Source organism: Acyrthosiphon pisum, chromosome A1 (assembly GCF_005508785.2).
Source record: "Acyrthosiphon pisum isolate AL4f chromosome A1, pea_aphid_22Mar2018_4r6ur, whole genome shotgun sequence".
Lineage (NCBI taxonomy): Eukaryota > Metazoa > Arthropoda > Insecta > Hemiptera > Aphididae > Acyrthosiphon > Acyrthosiphon pisum.
This window is the reverse complement of record NC_042494.1, coordinates 74911097-74930782: the sequence shown is the minus strand read 5'-3', so window position 1 is coordinate 74930782 and position 19686 is coordinate 74911097. Positions and strand designations below refer to the sequence as shown.

At 27.1% G+C, this 19686-nt stretch overlaps 2 protein-coding genes and 1 long non-coding RNA gene across 18 annotated transcripts in view; all 3 read left to right on the top strand.

Moving 5' to 3' along the window:
- Nucleotides 1–9838, top strand: part of LOC100161800 (post-GPI attachment to proteins factor 2) — an 11307-nt gene extending 1469 nt beyond the window's left edge. For 2 of the 14 annotated variants that reach the window (XM_008187396.3, XM_008187393.3), the window contains exons 2-6: nt 2121–2225; nt 6833–7043; nt 7120–7366; nt 8686–8907; nt 8997–9138. In XM_008187396.3, the coding sequence (XP_008185618.1) occupies nt 2125–2225; nt 6833–7043; nt 7120–7366; nt 8686–8907; nt 8997–9127 (912 nt within the window). In that variant the 5' untranslated portion in view covers nt 2121–2124 and the 3' untranslated portion in view covers nt 9128–9138. Of the gene's footprint in view, nt 1–827; nt 1012–2032; nt 2052–2120; nt 2226–2677; nt 2729–5265; nt 5408–5737; nt 5975–6668; nt 6698–6832; nt 7044–7119; nt 7367–8685; nt 8908–8996 lie in introns of those variants that run through there. The other 12 variants (XM_008187398.3, XM_016806513.2, XM_008187395.3 and 9 more) reach the window with 11 other exon arrangements.
- A 778-nt stretch (nt 9839–10616) lies between these two features.
- On the top strand, nt 10617–11001 carry LOC103310134 (52 kDa repressor of the inhibitor of the protein kinase-like). The gene is made up of 2 exons (XM_008187404.1): nt 10617–10820; nt 10888–11001. The coding sequence occupies exons 1-2, from the start codon at nt 10617–10619 to the stop codon at nt 10999–11001; spliced, it is 318 nt and encodes a 105-aa protein (XP_008185626.1).
- Nucleotides 11002–16121: 5120 nt separating this feature from the next.
- Nucleotides 16122–19686, top strand: LOC100575263. Of its 3 annotated transcripts, XR_003839067.1 has the most exons (7): nt 16124–16368; nt 16461–16549; nt 16698–16742; nt 16813–16949; nt 17558–17633; nt 19056–19560; nt 19639–19686. It is a non-coding gene; the product is annotated as an uncharacterized LOC100575263 (long non-coding RNA). The 3 variants fall into 3 exon arrangements; XR_003839066.1 differs by having other exon boundaries at nt 16122–16376; nt 16461–16742; XR_003839065.1 differs by having other exon boundaries at nt 16123–16368; nt 16461–16742.

The window sequence follows — 19686 nt, the reverse complement described above, 5'->3', positions numbered from 1 at the left end:
ACATACTATGCCTTTATGTTGTATCTTAAACTGTATTTTTAACACAAAATTAACACATTATACTAACTAATATTTAAGTTTTTTCTGGCCCTCAAATTTTATTTTTCAAATTATCTGGACCGCCATAGACTTTAATTGCCGACCCTTGTTTTAGAGTTCATCAAATTTCGTACTAATGTAGTAATGTGTATTCAGTTTAGTGAAGGTTTCATATTAACAACACAGATACCTAGGTATTCGATTATGGGGACGTCGAAATAATAACTTTCCTGATTTTGTTTCTATTCACATCACTGTTTCGTTGATGAAAACGTAATGTTCAGAATCGGATGAAAAAACTTAATTTAGTTAAAAAAAATAATAAGGACATTTGCAAATTGTTGCCTTTCGGTTTGGGCACCCGGGAGGGACAAACCGACTCTGCGCAGGTTTAATATTACAGTGAATTTACCTATTGGCTATTATCAAACTAAAAGTTAAAGTAGGAATGTTATCGGTTTTTACATTGGCTTTTTTACGATATTTAATTTTTTCTGTAAATGTTGAGCATTTTTATACTGTAATATTTTTCCTAGGAGTTCATAACTTTAAAAATATAATATATTACGCGAGTTGTAGGTAGGTACTAATCTCTCAATACCTAGTCGTATTTTTTTTAACTGTTTTTTCCGATTATGTTCCAATTAGTAAGTAATATCTGAGTTTATACTATAGTGGTTACAAGTTACACGATAAGGTAACCTTGTACCTATGTAACCTGTGGGCTGTAATATGAATATACTATAGGTGTAATATACCTTACCTAATTACCTTTATTATGTTTTAAATTAAATTAGTTCGTATTTAGTGGCTATTAACTCGATTTCTTAACATATGTGTTCTTACTCATTTTTATTAAGTATATTATAATAATAATTAATGGTGTGTATTAAATTATATATGTCATAACATTTTGTAGTTGGATCAAATATGTATGCTACTTTAATCCACAAGCATGAAAGAAAATGTATGGTAATTACTAATTTGTCTTAAAAATAATAATAATAATAATCCTAATATTATATAAAACATCTATTATTTATTATTTATTATGTATTATTGTCCATCTATTTGAATTCTTTTTGGAGGACAAATTTTACAATATTTTACTTAAAGATATAGGAAGAAACCATTTACTACTTATTCATAAATTTATCTGAATTATAAATTTGAATAGAGTGAAATTCTTAATTCTTAATCACTATATAATTAGTAATTACTAGGTAACCATTATTAGTATGTTTTTTCTGCGATATGCCTACATTATAGTAAACAATAGCCAGTATCAGAATGTGAAGGTTTTAAGGTAACCTAGATACATAAATTCGGGATAAAAAAGATTGTCGAAAAATAAGTCAAAGATAGGTTTGTACATCGATACGGATGTACTTAAGCTAATAATATAATGATTGCAACTTTAGGTACTAAATAAAATGGGTTTAATGACAACGCCAGACATAAAATCCTTATTCCTTCCCATTAGGTAAAGGTAAACTCTAATATAGTTAAAGTTTGTTAGTAGGTATATATATACTGTTACATGCCAATTATTATGATATAGGTACCTACTATAATATGTTAAATAGGTAGTGTTACACTGGTATCTAGTATTATTGTGTTATAACGTGTTCTACACCACTTCTACGTGTGATTATTATTTTTTATATAAGACACACTTGTATTTTATTTTATTTTTTAAACTTCCTATTCTATCAGTATAATACAACATATTATCATATTACATTGCTATCTGTTATACAAGCATTCTAATCAGCTCGTCTAGCCGTGTAGGTATCAGGTATGTATATGAAAAACAGAAGAATAGCTCCTTCAATGGTCTACATTGATTGTATTATGTAGTTATCTACCCATATTAAATATTTTCAGTTTTAACCATGATGTACAATTTGTTTAATTTCATTGTAAAATTATGAAAGAATATTATGACGTGACATTCTCAGAAAGACTATAGGTCCTACCTACTTACTAACAGTTTTGAACTCATTTTAATTGTATATAGCTGATATTATTATGCAGTATTGTAGTAAGTTAAAAATAAATAAACTTTCATGTTTTTTTAGATAAATGTTAATATCAACTATCAAGCTTCGAGTTGTAAGAAACCAATCTATATTGAATAGCCAAATTAAAAAAAAAACATGGAGATGGAGGAAAATAGCGAGTGGGTACCGACTAACATTCACTACTTATTAATTATAATTATGAAATAAAATAAGATATAACAAATTAATAGTTACATAGATTATTATTTATTATTATAGAAACCATAATATGTAGAAACATAACATATAGATATAGGTATATTTCAATTTATCCAAACATAATTGTCAATTATATCATAAATAAATATAAATTGGGTATTATATAGTTAATAGTTATAGAAAATTTAAAACAGTAATTTTAATACTATCTTAAAATTAGTCTAATATAACAAATCAATTAGGAACATATTATTTTTTAAAATGTATAAATATACTTTATATAGCTTATAAATTATAATTTAAGTATAATATATAATGGTTTAATTAAAATCCATTGATAAAAAATGTAATTATATCTTTTTATACAAGACAAAATATGTTCGTTGTACATTTTCTTGTACAAATTAATGTTGTAGTTGATGATTCGATTTCTTGGTGTCCAATTTGAATACATTAATAATATCAAAGTAAGTTTAATAGTGTTTTTACATAACAAAATATAATAGCCAATAGGTATATTTTTGTATAATATGTAAATTGTAGCTTATATTTATTTTATTTGTTTGGTGCTTTGCGAATTTATAACTTATTTAGACTTTTGTGACAATGCAGGCTGTATATAGACGCTATACAGTAGACATAATTTTGTCCAATTGGCAAGATAATTTTAATAAAAATGCAAAATACACCCGTGCGTACTATCATAATAATTATATTTTATTTACCCACCTGTATTCTATAACGAGTTAGTTTTTGGCTAGGCAACATTACATAGACGGAGCCATGGAGGTTTGGACGTTTTTGGTGACTATAACTATACCGCCTATTAAAATATACAGAACATATTATTATTATTCTTAGTTTGAAAATTATGTGTTTGGTAAAAATTAACGTCCTTCAATAATTTTAGCTACCTATTATAATTACGCCTATGTCTAACCATTATATTATATTCGGCTACAACTCATTTGCGCACATTTGCCTTTTTTACAACCCACTTGCGCACAAAACCACAACTTATTTGCGCACAATTTACGAACAATAGAAACCTTTTTTCAAAGTAATTTGACCATGTAATTTGCGTTTTTTTAAATTTTCGAATTGGTCATTAGTAACGAAATATGTAAAAAAAGTGAAAATTTTACAAAGTATGCGTAAAAATATGTATTTATGACGAAATATGTAAAAATATGTAAAATAAAATATATCTTATTTTATTGCAAATCACGTGAAACGAATTTATCATTTGCAATAATTAATTTATCATGTTTTACTAAAATTATGTATTTACATACAAATCCCAGCCCTAGTCATTACCGATGGTGGAAAATTATTATACTCATACAACATTTTCCTTCGCCCTTTATAATAAGGCTTAGGATTTTCTGTTTAATCATATTCGCTGGTCTCTGGTGTCATAGACTAGCGGGTTTAAAAATGTTTTCTGAGCTAGGTATTTAATTTAGCATAGCTTCCTCAGCAGGTCATTATTCACAATGTTGACGATTAAAAAAAACAATTTAAATTATAATTAAGTCATTAAAATAATTGTATGTACATATTTATTATTTATTGGTACTCGTTTGGTTGAGATTAAAGCTTGTCTAACATGACTCAGGGTTACTTGACCCCCATATCCATAAATAAGGAGTTTTTTATTTATTTTTTTTTTTTGTAGTTCCTACTTCGGGATTTGGGAACTGCCAGGGACCCTAAAGACCGAGACTCTAAGTCCAGCATACTTTTATTGTTTTATATGTTATATTATCATATAATAGGATATTATTACCCGGAAGTAAATTTAATATGTTTTAATGTCCCAAAATTAATAAATTACCAAAGGTCAGGCCCACGAGTCACAATTTTTATAGAAAAAAATGATATTATTTCATAAATCCATAGGTATGTGTTTATATGATTTATCATACATATTGTACATGCTATAATTATTTACTTAAATGTATATTAAAAATAATATATTATGGATAAAAAATTGGTGTCAAATATTAAAGGTAATCTTTATAGTCACTTATCATTTACAATTTTAAGACAATTACCTACTAGTATTAAAATTGAATTATTTGGTATTGATATCTAACTATATTGGCTGTAAAATAATGTTGGAATAATATTTTTTATTATTTACGCTCATTGATTGCATGACGCATGTATCTACATTGTATAGTAATATTGTCATATAACTTAGCCCATCGGTGGTGGAGTGAACGGAAAAACTAGTGGTTCTCCGCATGGCTTGAATAGGTATTTAAGTGTCGTTTGGTGTAATACAGAATGCTGTTATTTACAATTATTATTATTTATTTATAATTGTTATCATAGATTTAAAAAATAAAATACTTATTAATAATATAAAACCGATAATTTTTGGTTTTTAGTTATCGTCGAGAAAATTTTTTATAATTTTATTTAGTATTTAAATTAATTATAATAGAGCGAATGCAAAAGACAATCTGAGAGCCATTTTTTTCTTAGAGATTCATAACTCATAGGTACCTACGTGTTAGCGTGTTGACATGTAGGAGGTGCTAGTTAAATCTATACGCCTGTACAATATACTAGCTATTTTTACTTAGGTAGGTATTACTATTAGTTGTATTAGTTATAATACTATTATGAGACAATAGTTGTGGTAAATTTGTTCTGTAATAAGTATTAATAAAATAAAATGCATTCACAATTTACAATAATTATTTACATATTGCTTAGTGGGTACAATATAATACAATAGCGTATTCGATTAGTCATAAGTGCGTGCATGATTGACATTTGACTTTAAATGACTGAAATTAATTCGATATTATAATTGAAATGTTTCGTCTTGCTTCTTATATTTTAGACTTGAATTTAATATTGATACTAATATTAAAATATATTATATTAGTAATTATAATTATATCAACTATGTTAGAACACATTTCTGATATAAGGTTGAATACGTTTGTCATATAATTGCATCAGCCATCGGAAACAAAGTTATCTTTGTCACAGTAGTAGGTATGTAATACCTACTGTGGTAATAGTGTAATACGTTATACGAAATTACGAAGACTGTACTAACAGTTGTAACTCATACGTTACTATTTTATATAATATTAATTATCATACCAATAATAGCGACGTGACTTGTAAGTATTAAAGTATAATAATATTATTATAAAAATATTTGTGCATTATTGGGATTAGGTACACCGTACTATGCAAGATTCAACAATATTTTGAGTTTTTACACATTCTGATAGTCTGATTTATATTTTATTCTAAATAATACATAATATTTTTTATTAATTGAATTATAAATTATCGATGATCAGGATAAAAATCTCAACATCTCACGATATTCTAAATATATTTATAAGTAAATATTTCTGGTTCGCTCTTATGGTAACACTTATCGCTATCAATGACATAATAATAAAAATAATAAAAGTCGATCCGTTAAAAAAAAATGATAATATTATTAACAGTATAATAGTATAATAATACGCTCCTACCTAAGTTCCTTAAATATTTTATATTTTTATTGCCGTAAATTGATTTTATTATGTGTTCCTTATTGATACTATTTGCCGCTTAAATTTTTGAGATGTCTATAAAAACCGAAATGTTGAAACACTTGAAATTCACTAATCGTTCTAAGCGTCGCGCAGTTCATTTAATTAAGCTTAAACATAATAGATTTACCATTGATATAAGTAAGTCACCTACCTGCCTATATTTTATGTTAATAGAATGTTTAAAATTGTTTATATGCGTAGCCACGAATTCATTTTATGAATTATGAATTAGAAAATAATTTATACAAATTGAACTAGGTATCCGCAGTGAATTAAGATAAATTTCTATTTTTTGTGCTTATAATAATTACATACGTATTATTTATTTCCTAGAGTTATATATATTTTATAATTAAATTAATTGTTTTTTGATAAAATACTTTATGCATACTAAAATTACTTATTATAGTATAGCACTAATTCAAACAACCATAATGTTTGCTTAAATAATATTAAGTATGTCTAATAGAATAACTTATTTAATTGAAAATATGTGATATACCTATTCAAAATGGGTGTGGCTTTTTTCAATTGTTAAATATTGTTTTATATACATTTACCTATGTATCAGCTTCTTAATGGAATATGAAAGTTTTTTTTTGAGTAACATACCTATATAGGTATATTTCGTTACTTGACAAACTAAAATCTTTAAACACCGTGCGCTACTTACATACTATTTAAAAATTAATATTAATTTAAATAATAAACTTGTAAAAACATGCAATATGTTGAAACATTTTAATTATAATAAATGAAAAAAAAAAAAATTAAGATTTCCATGTATCAATAAAATATGTAATATAGGTACTATAGTGTTCTACTCTTTGCCTGTTGATATGTTCCTATGTATTTTAAAAAGTAATTACTAATTTGTATTGTAAATATCTTTAAAGAAAGCTTATTAGTTTCTTTACTGATACTTAAAAAAAGAGTTCAGATTTCTATAAGATATTATTATGTTTTTATTAATAATTTTTTAACTTTATTTTCTAGTATGAATGATTTACGACGAATTTCAAGCATGATTCAAAATTATTCAGTATCGTGCCCAGAAAAACCAGACAAGCGGTATTTATTTCAAATCAAAGTGTATTGGCTGTCAATAATCACTTTACTTAGTGTATTGGTTACCTTTGTGTTTTGTGTTTTGTGGACTATACTTTTCAAATTGGAAGATGCTACATCAACACATTGTGGCTACCGAGTATATTAATTGAGATTTATAAGCACAATATTTTATTAATTTAAGTTATTATGTAGCTAAATTTTAAAATTTTTAGGTCAAAAATTATTTGCCTACAATATCAACTGCCGTAGGAAACTATCCAGTACAAAGATTTATTTGGACTTTAGTTATTATCGCTCATAGTCCTATAAGACTTATTGTGGTTGCTATATATTACCAATACTACAATAGTATAATTAAACCATCATTACATTGGTGTGTGGTATTATTAAGATTTTTAACCACTGTTGAAGTATGCTCACTAGTTGTATTATCAATATTTACATCATCTGATTATTACAGTAAGTACTATAAAGTGACAAACTAGATATTTACTTTTAAATCCTTGACATTATTATTGTATGAAAAAAAAAATAAATTCTTGTTTTGGTTTTAATCCAATTTTTTCCAATTTTTTCTGGCTGGTAAACTTTTAACAGTTGAATTCTTTTTTTATTCTTTAATTTATTTACAGCCATTGGATATATCAAAATACAGTGTAAGGTTAAATACTTTAAATATAAATTATATTATATTTTCATTTTTATATGATAAGCCAACCACAAACCTATGACCCCTTAGAAATTATTTACTTTTATAAATAATTTATGAATTTGTTAAAGATAACCAATTATAAATTAAATTACATTAATTCTATAAAACTTGTCTTATCACAATGAGTGTTTTAGATATGTATAATACTCACTATATATTATTCTTTAGACATTTTAATAATAATATTATGCTAAGTATAGTGTTTTTTCTCTTTTTAATGAATATCCATAATGGTTATGTTTAATCATTTAATATTTGTATGTATCCTATTATTTATAATTTTAAAATTATTGCTATTTCTTTTTACATAAATGATTTCTTACTGTTTTATATTTTTTATAGAATATAAAGAAACCCAAGAATTCATATTTCTACATTTCTTTAGTTAATTTAGTTTTGATTTTAATTATAATTAACTTTTTATACAAATAAGGTATATTAGGAAGATATGACAGTTTAACATTGCAATTATATTTTAATATGTCATATAATAGTGATAAATCCAATATAATATATTATACTATTCTGTGGACAGTTTCCAATAGGTTGTCTTTAAAAAACTTCCATATTATTGGCTGTATATTTTATTAATTTGCATACATTCTTAGTATCTTCAATACTAACTTAAATTAATATCTTACTACTTTACCTTTAAATATACCTAGGGACTTTTGTTAGTAATTTATCATTATCAATCAAGCTTAATGTAAAGGTAAGTTATTAAATCAGTATAATTGTAGATGTATTCCTTGGTGGCTAGTTTGCTGTTTTGATAGCAATTGAATCAAATATATTGCCGGCATTTTTTTTCAATATTTCAATTCAATCTTTTCTTTAAATTGGATTACATCTTTTTTTCTAATTAAGAAAGATATAAGAATGAATTATATGATGTAATAATAAAATATTTAAGATATATATATACATATAACTATATAAGACATATTTATTACAATAAAGAGTAATAAATAATAACTTATAAGTTATAAATTTATTTTTAAATTTAAATGTTAACAAATGTATATAAAATACTTTAATTAATAATTTATTTTTGTATTGTTTTAAGGTATTCATGAAAAAAGTTTTGTCACATTTATCTGTGCTTCTGAACTTAATATGCTTATTTCTTCTATATTATTGAAAAAAGGACGTATTACTAAAACAGTTATGACAAAATTAGAAATTCGGTCATTAAAATACAAAATATGTTTTACGGTATTCAATATGACCAGTTTTGCAATTGCTGGCTATTGCTTTTTACGACATAATGCTTACTGTGAATCTGGTGGTTTGTACTTAAATAAAAATACTTTTCCTATGTACATTGTACACATATACATATATTGTATTTACTTATTGACTTGTTTATAATTTCAGTATATACATTTTTTGCTCTCTTTGAGTATTTAGTCGTGTTGAGTAACATGACATTCCATCTTACAGCAGTTTGGGATCTAGCAGGTGTATCATTAGTGGTGGATGATAATTTAAACCTCACCTATCGTTGACTGGAGTCTGAGTATATTTAGTATATTATAATAAGATACAAACATCATATTGTCTATATATTGCTTGATAATGTGCCTAATAAAATGTGATATTAATACCAAATCAAATTATAGAAACATAATTAAAATATTATAATTGTTTTAACTTTTACATTGACATAATATAGACTAAGGTGTATTAGTTTGCATACAATATTCGTATCTGGCACCACACATAAAATGTTTAAGATTGTTATGTTTTAAATAGTTGTTAAGTATCACAGTTTTATTTTATGATTATAATTTTTATTAATTGCTATGATAAATTAATATTTTTTGAGTAGATACATTACATTTTTATTCAACTTTTTAATTAAATATTTCTAAACTAATTAATAATTATTGATATATTTATATTTATACAAATATTGTTAGTTTGAATGAATCTCATATTTTTACACAACTTTTTTTATAAAAAAAAAAATATTTTAATGTTCTGTTTGCTAGTCTAATGATTTTTATAAAATATATTGGTAGTAATAAGGAAGTAAAATTGTAACTAGTAAGAACAAAGAACTTTAGATTTTATAAGAGTTATTTGTGTTAATATTTTTATGTTTATGAATCCTGTCTGCTTTGTTTTATGTAAAACTTTTTTTTTAATACAGAAGCACATACATAATATATTTTTGTTATGTTGGAATTTAAGTACAATATATTGTTAAATAAATATTGAATGTTCTTATTTTTATACTATAAATCTTTTTTTTACTATCTGTAAGATTTTAAAATAATACATTATTTATGAATTTCAAAGAATTTCAAAGAATTGTATAATGATTGTTGGTTTTATTAATCATAAATTGTTAAATATAAGAAATAGTCTTTATAAAAGATTTTGATTTGGGAGCTAATTTTACATATTTGTTGAAACTGAAAATAATATGATATTATACAGGGCCGTAGACACGGGGGGGGGTTAGGGGGTTCAAACCCCTCCCATTCACATTGTATATTGTGGAAAATATAGGTACCAATGTCTAACTAGGTAATTTATTTTGAAGTACTGAGGTTTTTTTTTTTTTTAGTATTAGATAATATTATAAAATATATAGTCATTCCAAATATCATAACAAAATAACTGACAAGACATGTCATATATTATAAATTTATAATCACAGAAAAGACAAATATGTTGCATGTAATCAGCTGTGGTTGCATTAATTAGATAAGTGTTTAGCGTTATCCATTGAACTATATGATAACTAACTATATCATATAGTTCAATGGCCTTATAGGTATAACAATCTTAAATTATATTAGGTATCTACTATAAATATATTTATAATTTATATACTTAAGCAATTTAAACAATATTTCAGGTTTTCAATGTTTGTTTGATGATATAAATTTATCAAATAATGCAGATTTTGAGTCTTTAATTAATTTTTATCTCCCTCATATTGATATTACCACAGCTACCTGTGAGCTACAAATTTGGAAAGAAAAAATGAAGCGCATGGTAACCAAGGATGATGAAATGTTGCCATCACATGCATTACATGCTATCAAGCATTGTGATCCAGTTATATTTCCTAATATATTTGTTTTATTAAAAGTTCTATGTACACTTCCCGTCTCGACTGCAACGCCTGAGAGATCCTTTTCTAGTTTAAAAAGAGTAAAATCCTATCTCAGAAATTGTATGAAAGAGGTAGATTATAATTAATTAAATATGTTGATTTATATTATAATTATTTATTAGACTCTTTGTTGAACAGGATCGTCTTAATGGATTGGTGCTCCTGAGTTGTTACAGGAATATTGAAATCACACCAGAAGAAATATTAGTTGAAATGGCCAAAAAGCCGAGAAAAATAGATCTTCTGTTATAATTAAATTATACTATAGCCATTTTCAGTAGTAGTATTAAATATATCGTGTTAACATATAATGTTTTAAATATTACTTCAATATAATTATGACCCCCCCCCCCCCCATAAAAAAATCCTGTCTACGGCACTGATATTATACACTCAGAAGTGTTAGAATTCCATGTTATATACTTATTGAAATATTAATAATAATAATAATAACATTATTATAACAAAAATAGTCATTACATTTTACAAGATAATAATATTGCTTACAATACTGTAGCCGCCCCTTATATGCTAAATTGGATGCTATAGGACAGATAGTTATCAACTAAAGAAATACTAAAGTTTAAACTTAAATTTTAATTATGTTACATTTTCAAATTTAGTACATTTCTGACTAATTAAGTACCTATAATACACATTTGGAATACTTATTTTTAACGAATAAATGATTATATTATTTTTACATAAAACATTTCAAAATTGTGATTCAAAAAATTAAATAAAATTTTAATTTATTATACAAAACCAGTACCTATTATTATAATAATTTAAAATCTTATTATCATGTGTTTGTTTTGATAATAATGTGTCTGTCAAAATCTAAGTTAATTAATTTCATATTAATATTAGTTTTCATTTTTAAGAAAATCATAAATAATAAGGTACCTATCTAAAATATAGTGCCTATTGCCTTGTGTGTAGGGGGAATTAATCCAGGAGATTTATCTAGAATTTCACATGAATGATCTATTCGAATTGTATCATTTAAAAAAGGTTTTGAAATTTGAATGGATTATATTTTGACACTCCACCTATGACTTGTCAATTTCTTTTAATAATAATTTATAATTCATACGATAAAAAACCTTTTTGCATAATATCCACAGCGGTGTGGTGAACAGTAATTTCAGTCATTAAATAGAGGGGTGGGTGGTAGCCGGTGGATTCCCTAATATAAATATAATATGATATACTTAATAGGTAGTCAATAACGATCTGAAATATAATTTGTTATATTATATTAATACATTAGAAGAAATAAATATTTAAATAGGTATCTTATTTTTCTGGACCGTCTGTCCAGAAAAAAATAAACTAAATAATAAAAAAATGCAGGGCTTTGCACCCGAACGTAACCCGAAACCCGAAACCTGAATTAACCTAAATAAATATCATAACCCAAAACCCGTATATACAGAACCGATTGAAAAAAATTAACACCCAAAAAACACCCGAAATAACCCGAAACCCGAATTATTGAAAATTAAGTGGCATATCAATTTGTATGTATTTTTTGCAACCAACGCGACTAAGAAGATAAGAAGATAGTAGTGTGAGTGTGTAACGGATAACTAAATTTTTTTTTGTAACCTGTAAAATAATTAATTAAATATTTAAAAAAGACCTTGATGCTAGATGATTGTTTTATTTTATTTCACAATATTCAATAATAGACAATAGTAATTGTGTTGTCTAACATTCTCAATCAAAAATAAATAATTAACGAAAATACGTTCAGTTAAAAATTATAATATGTAATAAGCGAGAACTATCTTTTGTTGAAAAAGTACTGTGTAGTGAGTACCTAGTACTAATTAATAAGTAATAAACTAATAATTAATAAGTATTAATATTTAATTTAATTTTTTAATTTTTTTCATTATGTTTACTTAAAATATAAAATCAGATTACTATATCAAATTTGCATTGAAAATTTCATGTTAATTGATAGGTATTAAGGTATACAACATTTGTTTTTTTTAACACCCGAATTAACCATGATTAACCCGAAAAAATGTTCTATCTTCAAAATCTGGGTTTATACAAATTATTTTTAGAACATTATCTTAAATGGAAAAATAAATGGTCAAGTCAGATTTGAGATTGCAAAATTCTCATATGAATCAAGTGTCACATCATTTTCGCGCTTGTCACGCGTTTTTTACGCTCGAATCGCCGACTAAAAAAAAAATGGTATGGCACTTCGATTTGTATGAGAACATTACAAGATAAACAGTGGTGATATTTATTTGTTGTCCTTTAACATACACAATTAATTTACGAATTATTTTACATGGTGAATCAATAAACATGATAAAATAATAACAAAATTAGGTATTTACCACGGACTAAGATATACTAAGTATATCTTAGTCCGTGGTATTTACTATTTAGTAAATAACAATATGTACCTATAAGAAAACGTGTTTTTGGATAACAATTTATTGTTTGTATTAGTACCTACCTACACCATAATAGAGAACTTACATTTTGTAAAATTTTAATTTGGTAGGTGTAGTGCATAACTGATGTACAAATGTACTTTTGGTATTTTAAGGCTGCTGTATACGCAGAGCAACAAGGGCAATTTACGAGAGTCCTTGCATTATATTATGTTAAGATTTTTCTATATGAACAGTTATTTTATAGAAGATATTTACATATATATATAAATCGATCAGAAACTATTTACACTAAATGTTGATAGTAAAATAAATATAATAGGTATAATATAAATTTTAAAAGTATATTTGGTTTTTTAAGGCTGCTGTAGCCTGTAATATCAATAGGTATATGAGGATCCTTGCATTGAATTGTTAGAATTTTTTTATATGAATAGTTGTTTTATAGAATATATTTACACATATATAAATCGATCAGAAACTATTTGCACTGAATGTTGATAGTAAAAAGCTATTAAAATATCTATTATTTGAATTTATTTGTTAATAATAATTAAGACTTAAATATTAGCAGCAATCTCGTTTCTTTCACAAAATATTTTGTAATTATTCTTAATTCAATTTAGATTTAGTAATCAAGTGATCCAGTGCCGCAACAACCGGGGGTGCTAGGAGTGCGAAGAACCCCTTGGCCCCTCGTTAAATCATAAAAATGGGCCCCGGGGCCAGTGGCCGAACTATTTGGAACTTTTTTCTTTTAAGGTGTTTTACAAAGTGGTATCTTACTATCTTATTATTTAATCAAAAAATAGAAACTAATGAATACATTAGAATCATAATTATTATTACCTATGATATAAAACAAAGTCCTAACTATATTTATAACAAAATATTAAAAATAATAATTTCGAATGGCAGGGGGCTGAATTATACCACTAATACCATATTTTCAAATTTCTTAATTTTGCTATGTTGTGACGACTAATGGTTTATTGCATTTAAATTGGGACAAAAAGAAAATAAATGGTTTTAAGAGGTTGCATACCATTTTGCTCCTTAGTCCTCACGATATGTGTACTATCACTACAGTGTACAATGTGTTCAATGCTCTTCACCTATCTGTAAGCAGTATAGCAGTGTATACCTATATATATTATATATTATATTAACTGCATAAGTGCATAACATAATGTATTTAGCTAAAAACAACAAGCAACATGTATTAAAATATGACCTATTGGTACATGAGCATAATCGCAACTAGGGTTAAATTTCTGGGGGGCTACAGCCCACCTAACAAAATTATTAATTAAAAATAATCTATAAGCAGCTTATATTTAAATAAATAAGGAATGTTTTTTGGAGGGGTCTAAATCGTAGTCAGGAGGGGGAAGGGCCCCTCCCCTCTACCATAATTTCGCCTCTATACTTGGGCCCTATTTATTGGTCGCACACCCACCAATATGTACCAAGTTGCGGCACTGAAGTGATCTCTAAATAATCATTCAATGATGAATTTAATAGGTAGTTACATTCCCGGTTACATTAATTGGATTATAAATTAGAATAAATTACAGTTTCCAGCTTTTATTAGTTAGCTGAAAAGTTTTTATACTTATAGTACATTTTTAAATATTTTAAATACAATTTAAGACTTTTTGAGCGACTATCATAGACCATTAAAATAATTTTAAAATGTTGTTAACATTTCGGGGGGGGGGGGGGGGCTTCGCCACTGACAGGTATATAGGCATTATGCAAAAAGGTACGTATTAAACTTGGCGTGGTGAAACGGTCTCGTGTACCGGTATATATAGCGCTTTAGGGTTTAAACTTATAAATGCTTCTACGTCATACAGTTAACAGATTGTCCGTGTGGCAATAAATAATTTAAGTCTAAAAAGTAAATATTGTAAAATAGTAATAATATGAAAACATATTACGTGTAAGCATCGACTCTTCCGGCGAAACCTATAGCTACCGCCGTCGCCGAAAAAACAGCTATACCTATACCTATACCTTCATACATCAGCTTTATTTCGCTCCAAACTGAAACTTGAAAGTATCGAAATATTTTATGAAAATAACCTGATCATAACGAAATGTGCGAGTTTGTGAACTTACATAGTGATATTTACGGCTTAACGAACTGTCCGTTTATATTGATGGCTAATTTTGATTTTGTTCACTCAAATCAAACACAATATATTATACCTATAATACAATAGTATCTGCTGAAATTATTAGAATTGTTAATCGTCGCCAACATATTTTGACAATTGACGATAGCCATAGATATTATAAAATATTTTATTTACTATGATAAATCCATAGAACTTACATATTATACTCAGTACTCGGTATATTGATAAAACATATGTTTTTTTTACGTAAATATTTGTGATCTGCAATACCCAATGCACGATGCACCTATTCTGGTTTTCTATTTCAGTTATAGTTCGTATGCCAAATTTAACTATACAGACTGTTCTGCAAATTTATATAGGTTGAAGCCACTTCGTGAAATCGATATTTTCATGAAAAGATGACCATTTCATGAAATGAAAACGGATGTTTTACACTTCGTGAAATTCGAAAATATTTCACAAAAAGGTCTCTTTTTCGTTAAATGTCACTCCAATTCAATATCGTGTAAATGTGTAATTTATTTCACAATTTGGTCGTTCACTTTGTGTACTGGAATACAAAATTCATTGCAAATGTCGCGTTTGATTACCTACTGGCTATACTATGGTATTATATGCTATGATATGGATCGTACCCTTACGCTGCCATTTTATTTTAGTTTCATAACAATATGGACTATGTGCAATAACCTTGTATATTTAAACCATGGTCTGTCACGTCGGCCAGAAGTGCCCCCAATTATAGATAACCGTTCTGGCTTATCACTAAGATAGTAATAATTGTTATCAAATGAATAACAACATAATCATGGTTTAAATTTAAGCCATGAAGACGTATGAACATAATATTATTTTGTTGTTCGCCGACTTGAATCATTCGATTTCGATTAGGTATTTGAAATTTGAACGGAAATACAGACTATACATTCGTACAGTGTTGCTTAATGTTTTAATAAATAATTGCCATGCATAAGTGTATTCTTTTTAGTAAAACGTCCAAAGTATCGACTCGCCACTCGCCAGTCGCCACATTACCTTAATTTTTATTTGTAACTTTGTAAGTATTATTTTCTAGTTGTACTGATTATATTTCTTAATAATACAGGGTCAGTCTAATTTGCTAATTTGTTCACAAATAAAGATTTCCAAAAAATGAAAACAGAAGGAAATAATGGCTAAAAATCTTCAAATTAAATGATTACCCAATTTCTATCTGGAGCAGAATCTGTGGTAATCATTTCACAATCAGTAATTATAAGCACGGTTCAGTATATAGTAGATAATATGGCCAGAGGCTGTCACATAACATGATCCTAGCCACTTCTCTGGGATATAGAAGTAAAATAAACAATATAAAATACATTTTAATAATTTACAGCAACACTGGTACTACTCTGAGCTCGACTAGTAAATCATCTAAGAGGTAAACTATTTTTATATAATTCATGAATTAGGTACCTATTCAGATATTTTTTACAACTTGACATTTTCAGAAAATTATATTTCTCCAACGATGAGTTTGAAGAAAATGAACAGACAAATAAAGGATTTGGAGATGTTACAGTTGATGATTTTAACTCGCCCAGAAAATCCTTAGAAATTTAATAATGTGTAATTCACACATACTTATGTGAGTATATTACTCATGTCTTCGATTTTAAATGTTTGCCAAAACCAAAAGTTAATTAGTGGTTTATCGTTTTTAGTTCATACAGTGAATTATACTTATTATCATAGGCGTGCGCAGCCCTCTTGTTCAGGGTATGCAGAAGCAGTGGCGGATCCAGGAGGAGGGGGGGGCAAAAGGGACATTCTCCCCCCCCAATCGCCTTAGTTTCCCATTGTTTACAGTGTTTACACTGTGTTTACCCAATTTTGTACCTTTTCCTCCCCCCCCCCAAATTAAGCACTGGATTACCACAGGCACCCCCTGAAAGTTATTTTAAGAATGTAAAATTCTGATAAAATATATACACAATACACAAATAGTTTCGAGTTTAAACATAATAATATGTACACTCCTGGGCCGCACTATAATTAGCAATTATTTTTCTTGCGCACAAAAATTTTTTTTCTATAAACGATTTTTGCCACTCAAAGAGCTTCAGGGTATGCAGCTGCATACCCTGCATACCCCCTGCGCACGCCTATGCTTATTATGGTTTTCAAAATTGAATTATATGATGTACCACATACAAGAAACTAGAAAGTCGAGCCAATGTGTTGACAATTTTTCAGATGTTGATTTTCTTGAAGATAATTCTGGCGGCTCAGATGAAACAAAAAATATTGGTGCGAATTATGAAACTTAAAGGTGAGAATATTCTTGGTGGGTTTTTCTTTTAAAGCTATTTTACTGTGCTATTAATTAACATACCCACCTGTTCACGGGACAGGTACTTACGCGTTATCTCGACTACCTTGGGTGCACAACCATGTTATATCGACTACCACAATTTAGTTACCACAAGTTATAATAAAGCTATAATAAACAATATAGGACATAGGTAATATGCATAGACATTTAAAACATTTATATGTCTATGGTAATATGTTATAATAATAAAAATTGTTTACGTTTTTACGGTTATAAAAATTATTACAAAATAATGTATAAGTACTTAAAAAAAATCTGGTGTAAAAATATAATATAATATATTATAGTTATATAATTAATAATATAATATAATCCAATTCTCTTCCTTCGCTCGACTTCAATCCAAAATTTAAAACTTTAACAACACTACTCCAGAAGAACAATCTAGTCATCTCCGATTTATTAACTATTTCTCCTCCCTTAACTCCCTAATGGACAAATCTCAGCGTAGCAAACACCGAACTCTCCATAATTAAAAAAAAAGACACTCCTCCTTCAATCTATAAACAAGAATATTTCCACATAATACAAAACATAAAATGCGAAAAAATATACACGGATGCATCCTAAAGCCATATCGGGGTCGGGGCTGCAGTTGTTTGGAATAACATGGAATTCATGTACAAACTCCCTAGCGCCTGCTAACGCAAATTGCACAGTTTCCTTTTCTGAAGATGGCAAATTAAAAAAAATCATGTTGGCTAGTCGTAGCGCGTATGTACTATACAGTAAATAATAACTGACGGACGTAATAAGGACGGCTGTCGACTGACTGACGACATAAATACCTGGTCTGATGGCAAGATATGTGGATAGTAAGTTGTACATCGAAAACAAAATTAAATTGTCAATTAAGATGATACAGATTACAGCGCGGGAATGTACATTTTTAAATAGAATCTAACAGGGAGTCTTGGAAATATTTGGGTAGTCGAGATAACACGGGTGTTCTCACAGGTAGTCTTGGAAATACTTGGGTAGTCGAGATAACACATAAGTACCACGGGACACATTGTATAATATCTAATTGTGTGCGTGGACATAAATTTGTATATCGAAAAGGCACAGCCCGTTTATTCAGAATAAATATATAAATAATTATATGTTACAATCTTAAAATATCCATAACTTGTTTTGAAAATAAAATACAAATAAATGCTTAGTGTTTCTCTATTAGGTTCCTTGAAAAATATTTTTGCTTTTAAGTTTGATTATAATATTATGTCATATCACTCTAATATTAAAGCTAACAGTACAAAATTGGATCTACTGTACTCACACATGTATGTTACTCGTTATACAAAGAGAGAAAACAAATAATGCACTGACATATTTTTTAACAAAGTTTTAATTTTTTAGGCAATACAATTTTGCTGAGCAAGAATCCAATTTCAATAACACAGAGGGACTCAACATATTTAAATTGCAAAGTAACACATAACTAGTTTGGACTTCAGTATATTTTCTGAAAGGAGAGTGAATCTAGTTGGATGACATGTAAAAATTGAAAATTTTTAGGTGTAAGATAGTGTGAGAGATGGAATTTGTAGAGTCCTCTTAAGTGTGCATGTAAAAGATATGTTAAGATAAGTTTATGCACATATTGTTAACAAATAATCAATGTTAATATTCAAATAATAAAATCTTTTGTAGTAAAATGAGGAGATTCAATAAATATCCTTTTGCGATATTGAATTGGTTGGATAATCCAATGTCCGAAGACACAGATTACAAATTGATTTTAGAACTCATATATTACATTTGTAATAATAAAGATGATGGTCGAATACTTGTGTTTATTTTTGGATGGCACCAATATCAAAACTGACTAAAATTTTAAAAGATAAAGGCTTTGGAAATACATGTAAAGTATATTATATAAATGTAGAATTTCATACAAATTTTGATATTTGTTTATACATATTATCTTTTTATTTTGTAGCTCGGTATTTACTGATTCCTTTGCATTCCATGTTACCTACTGTATCTT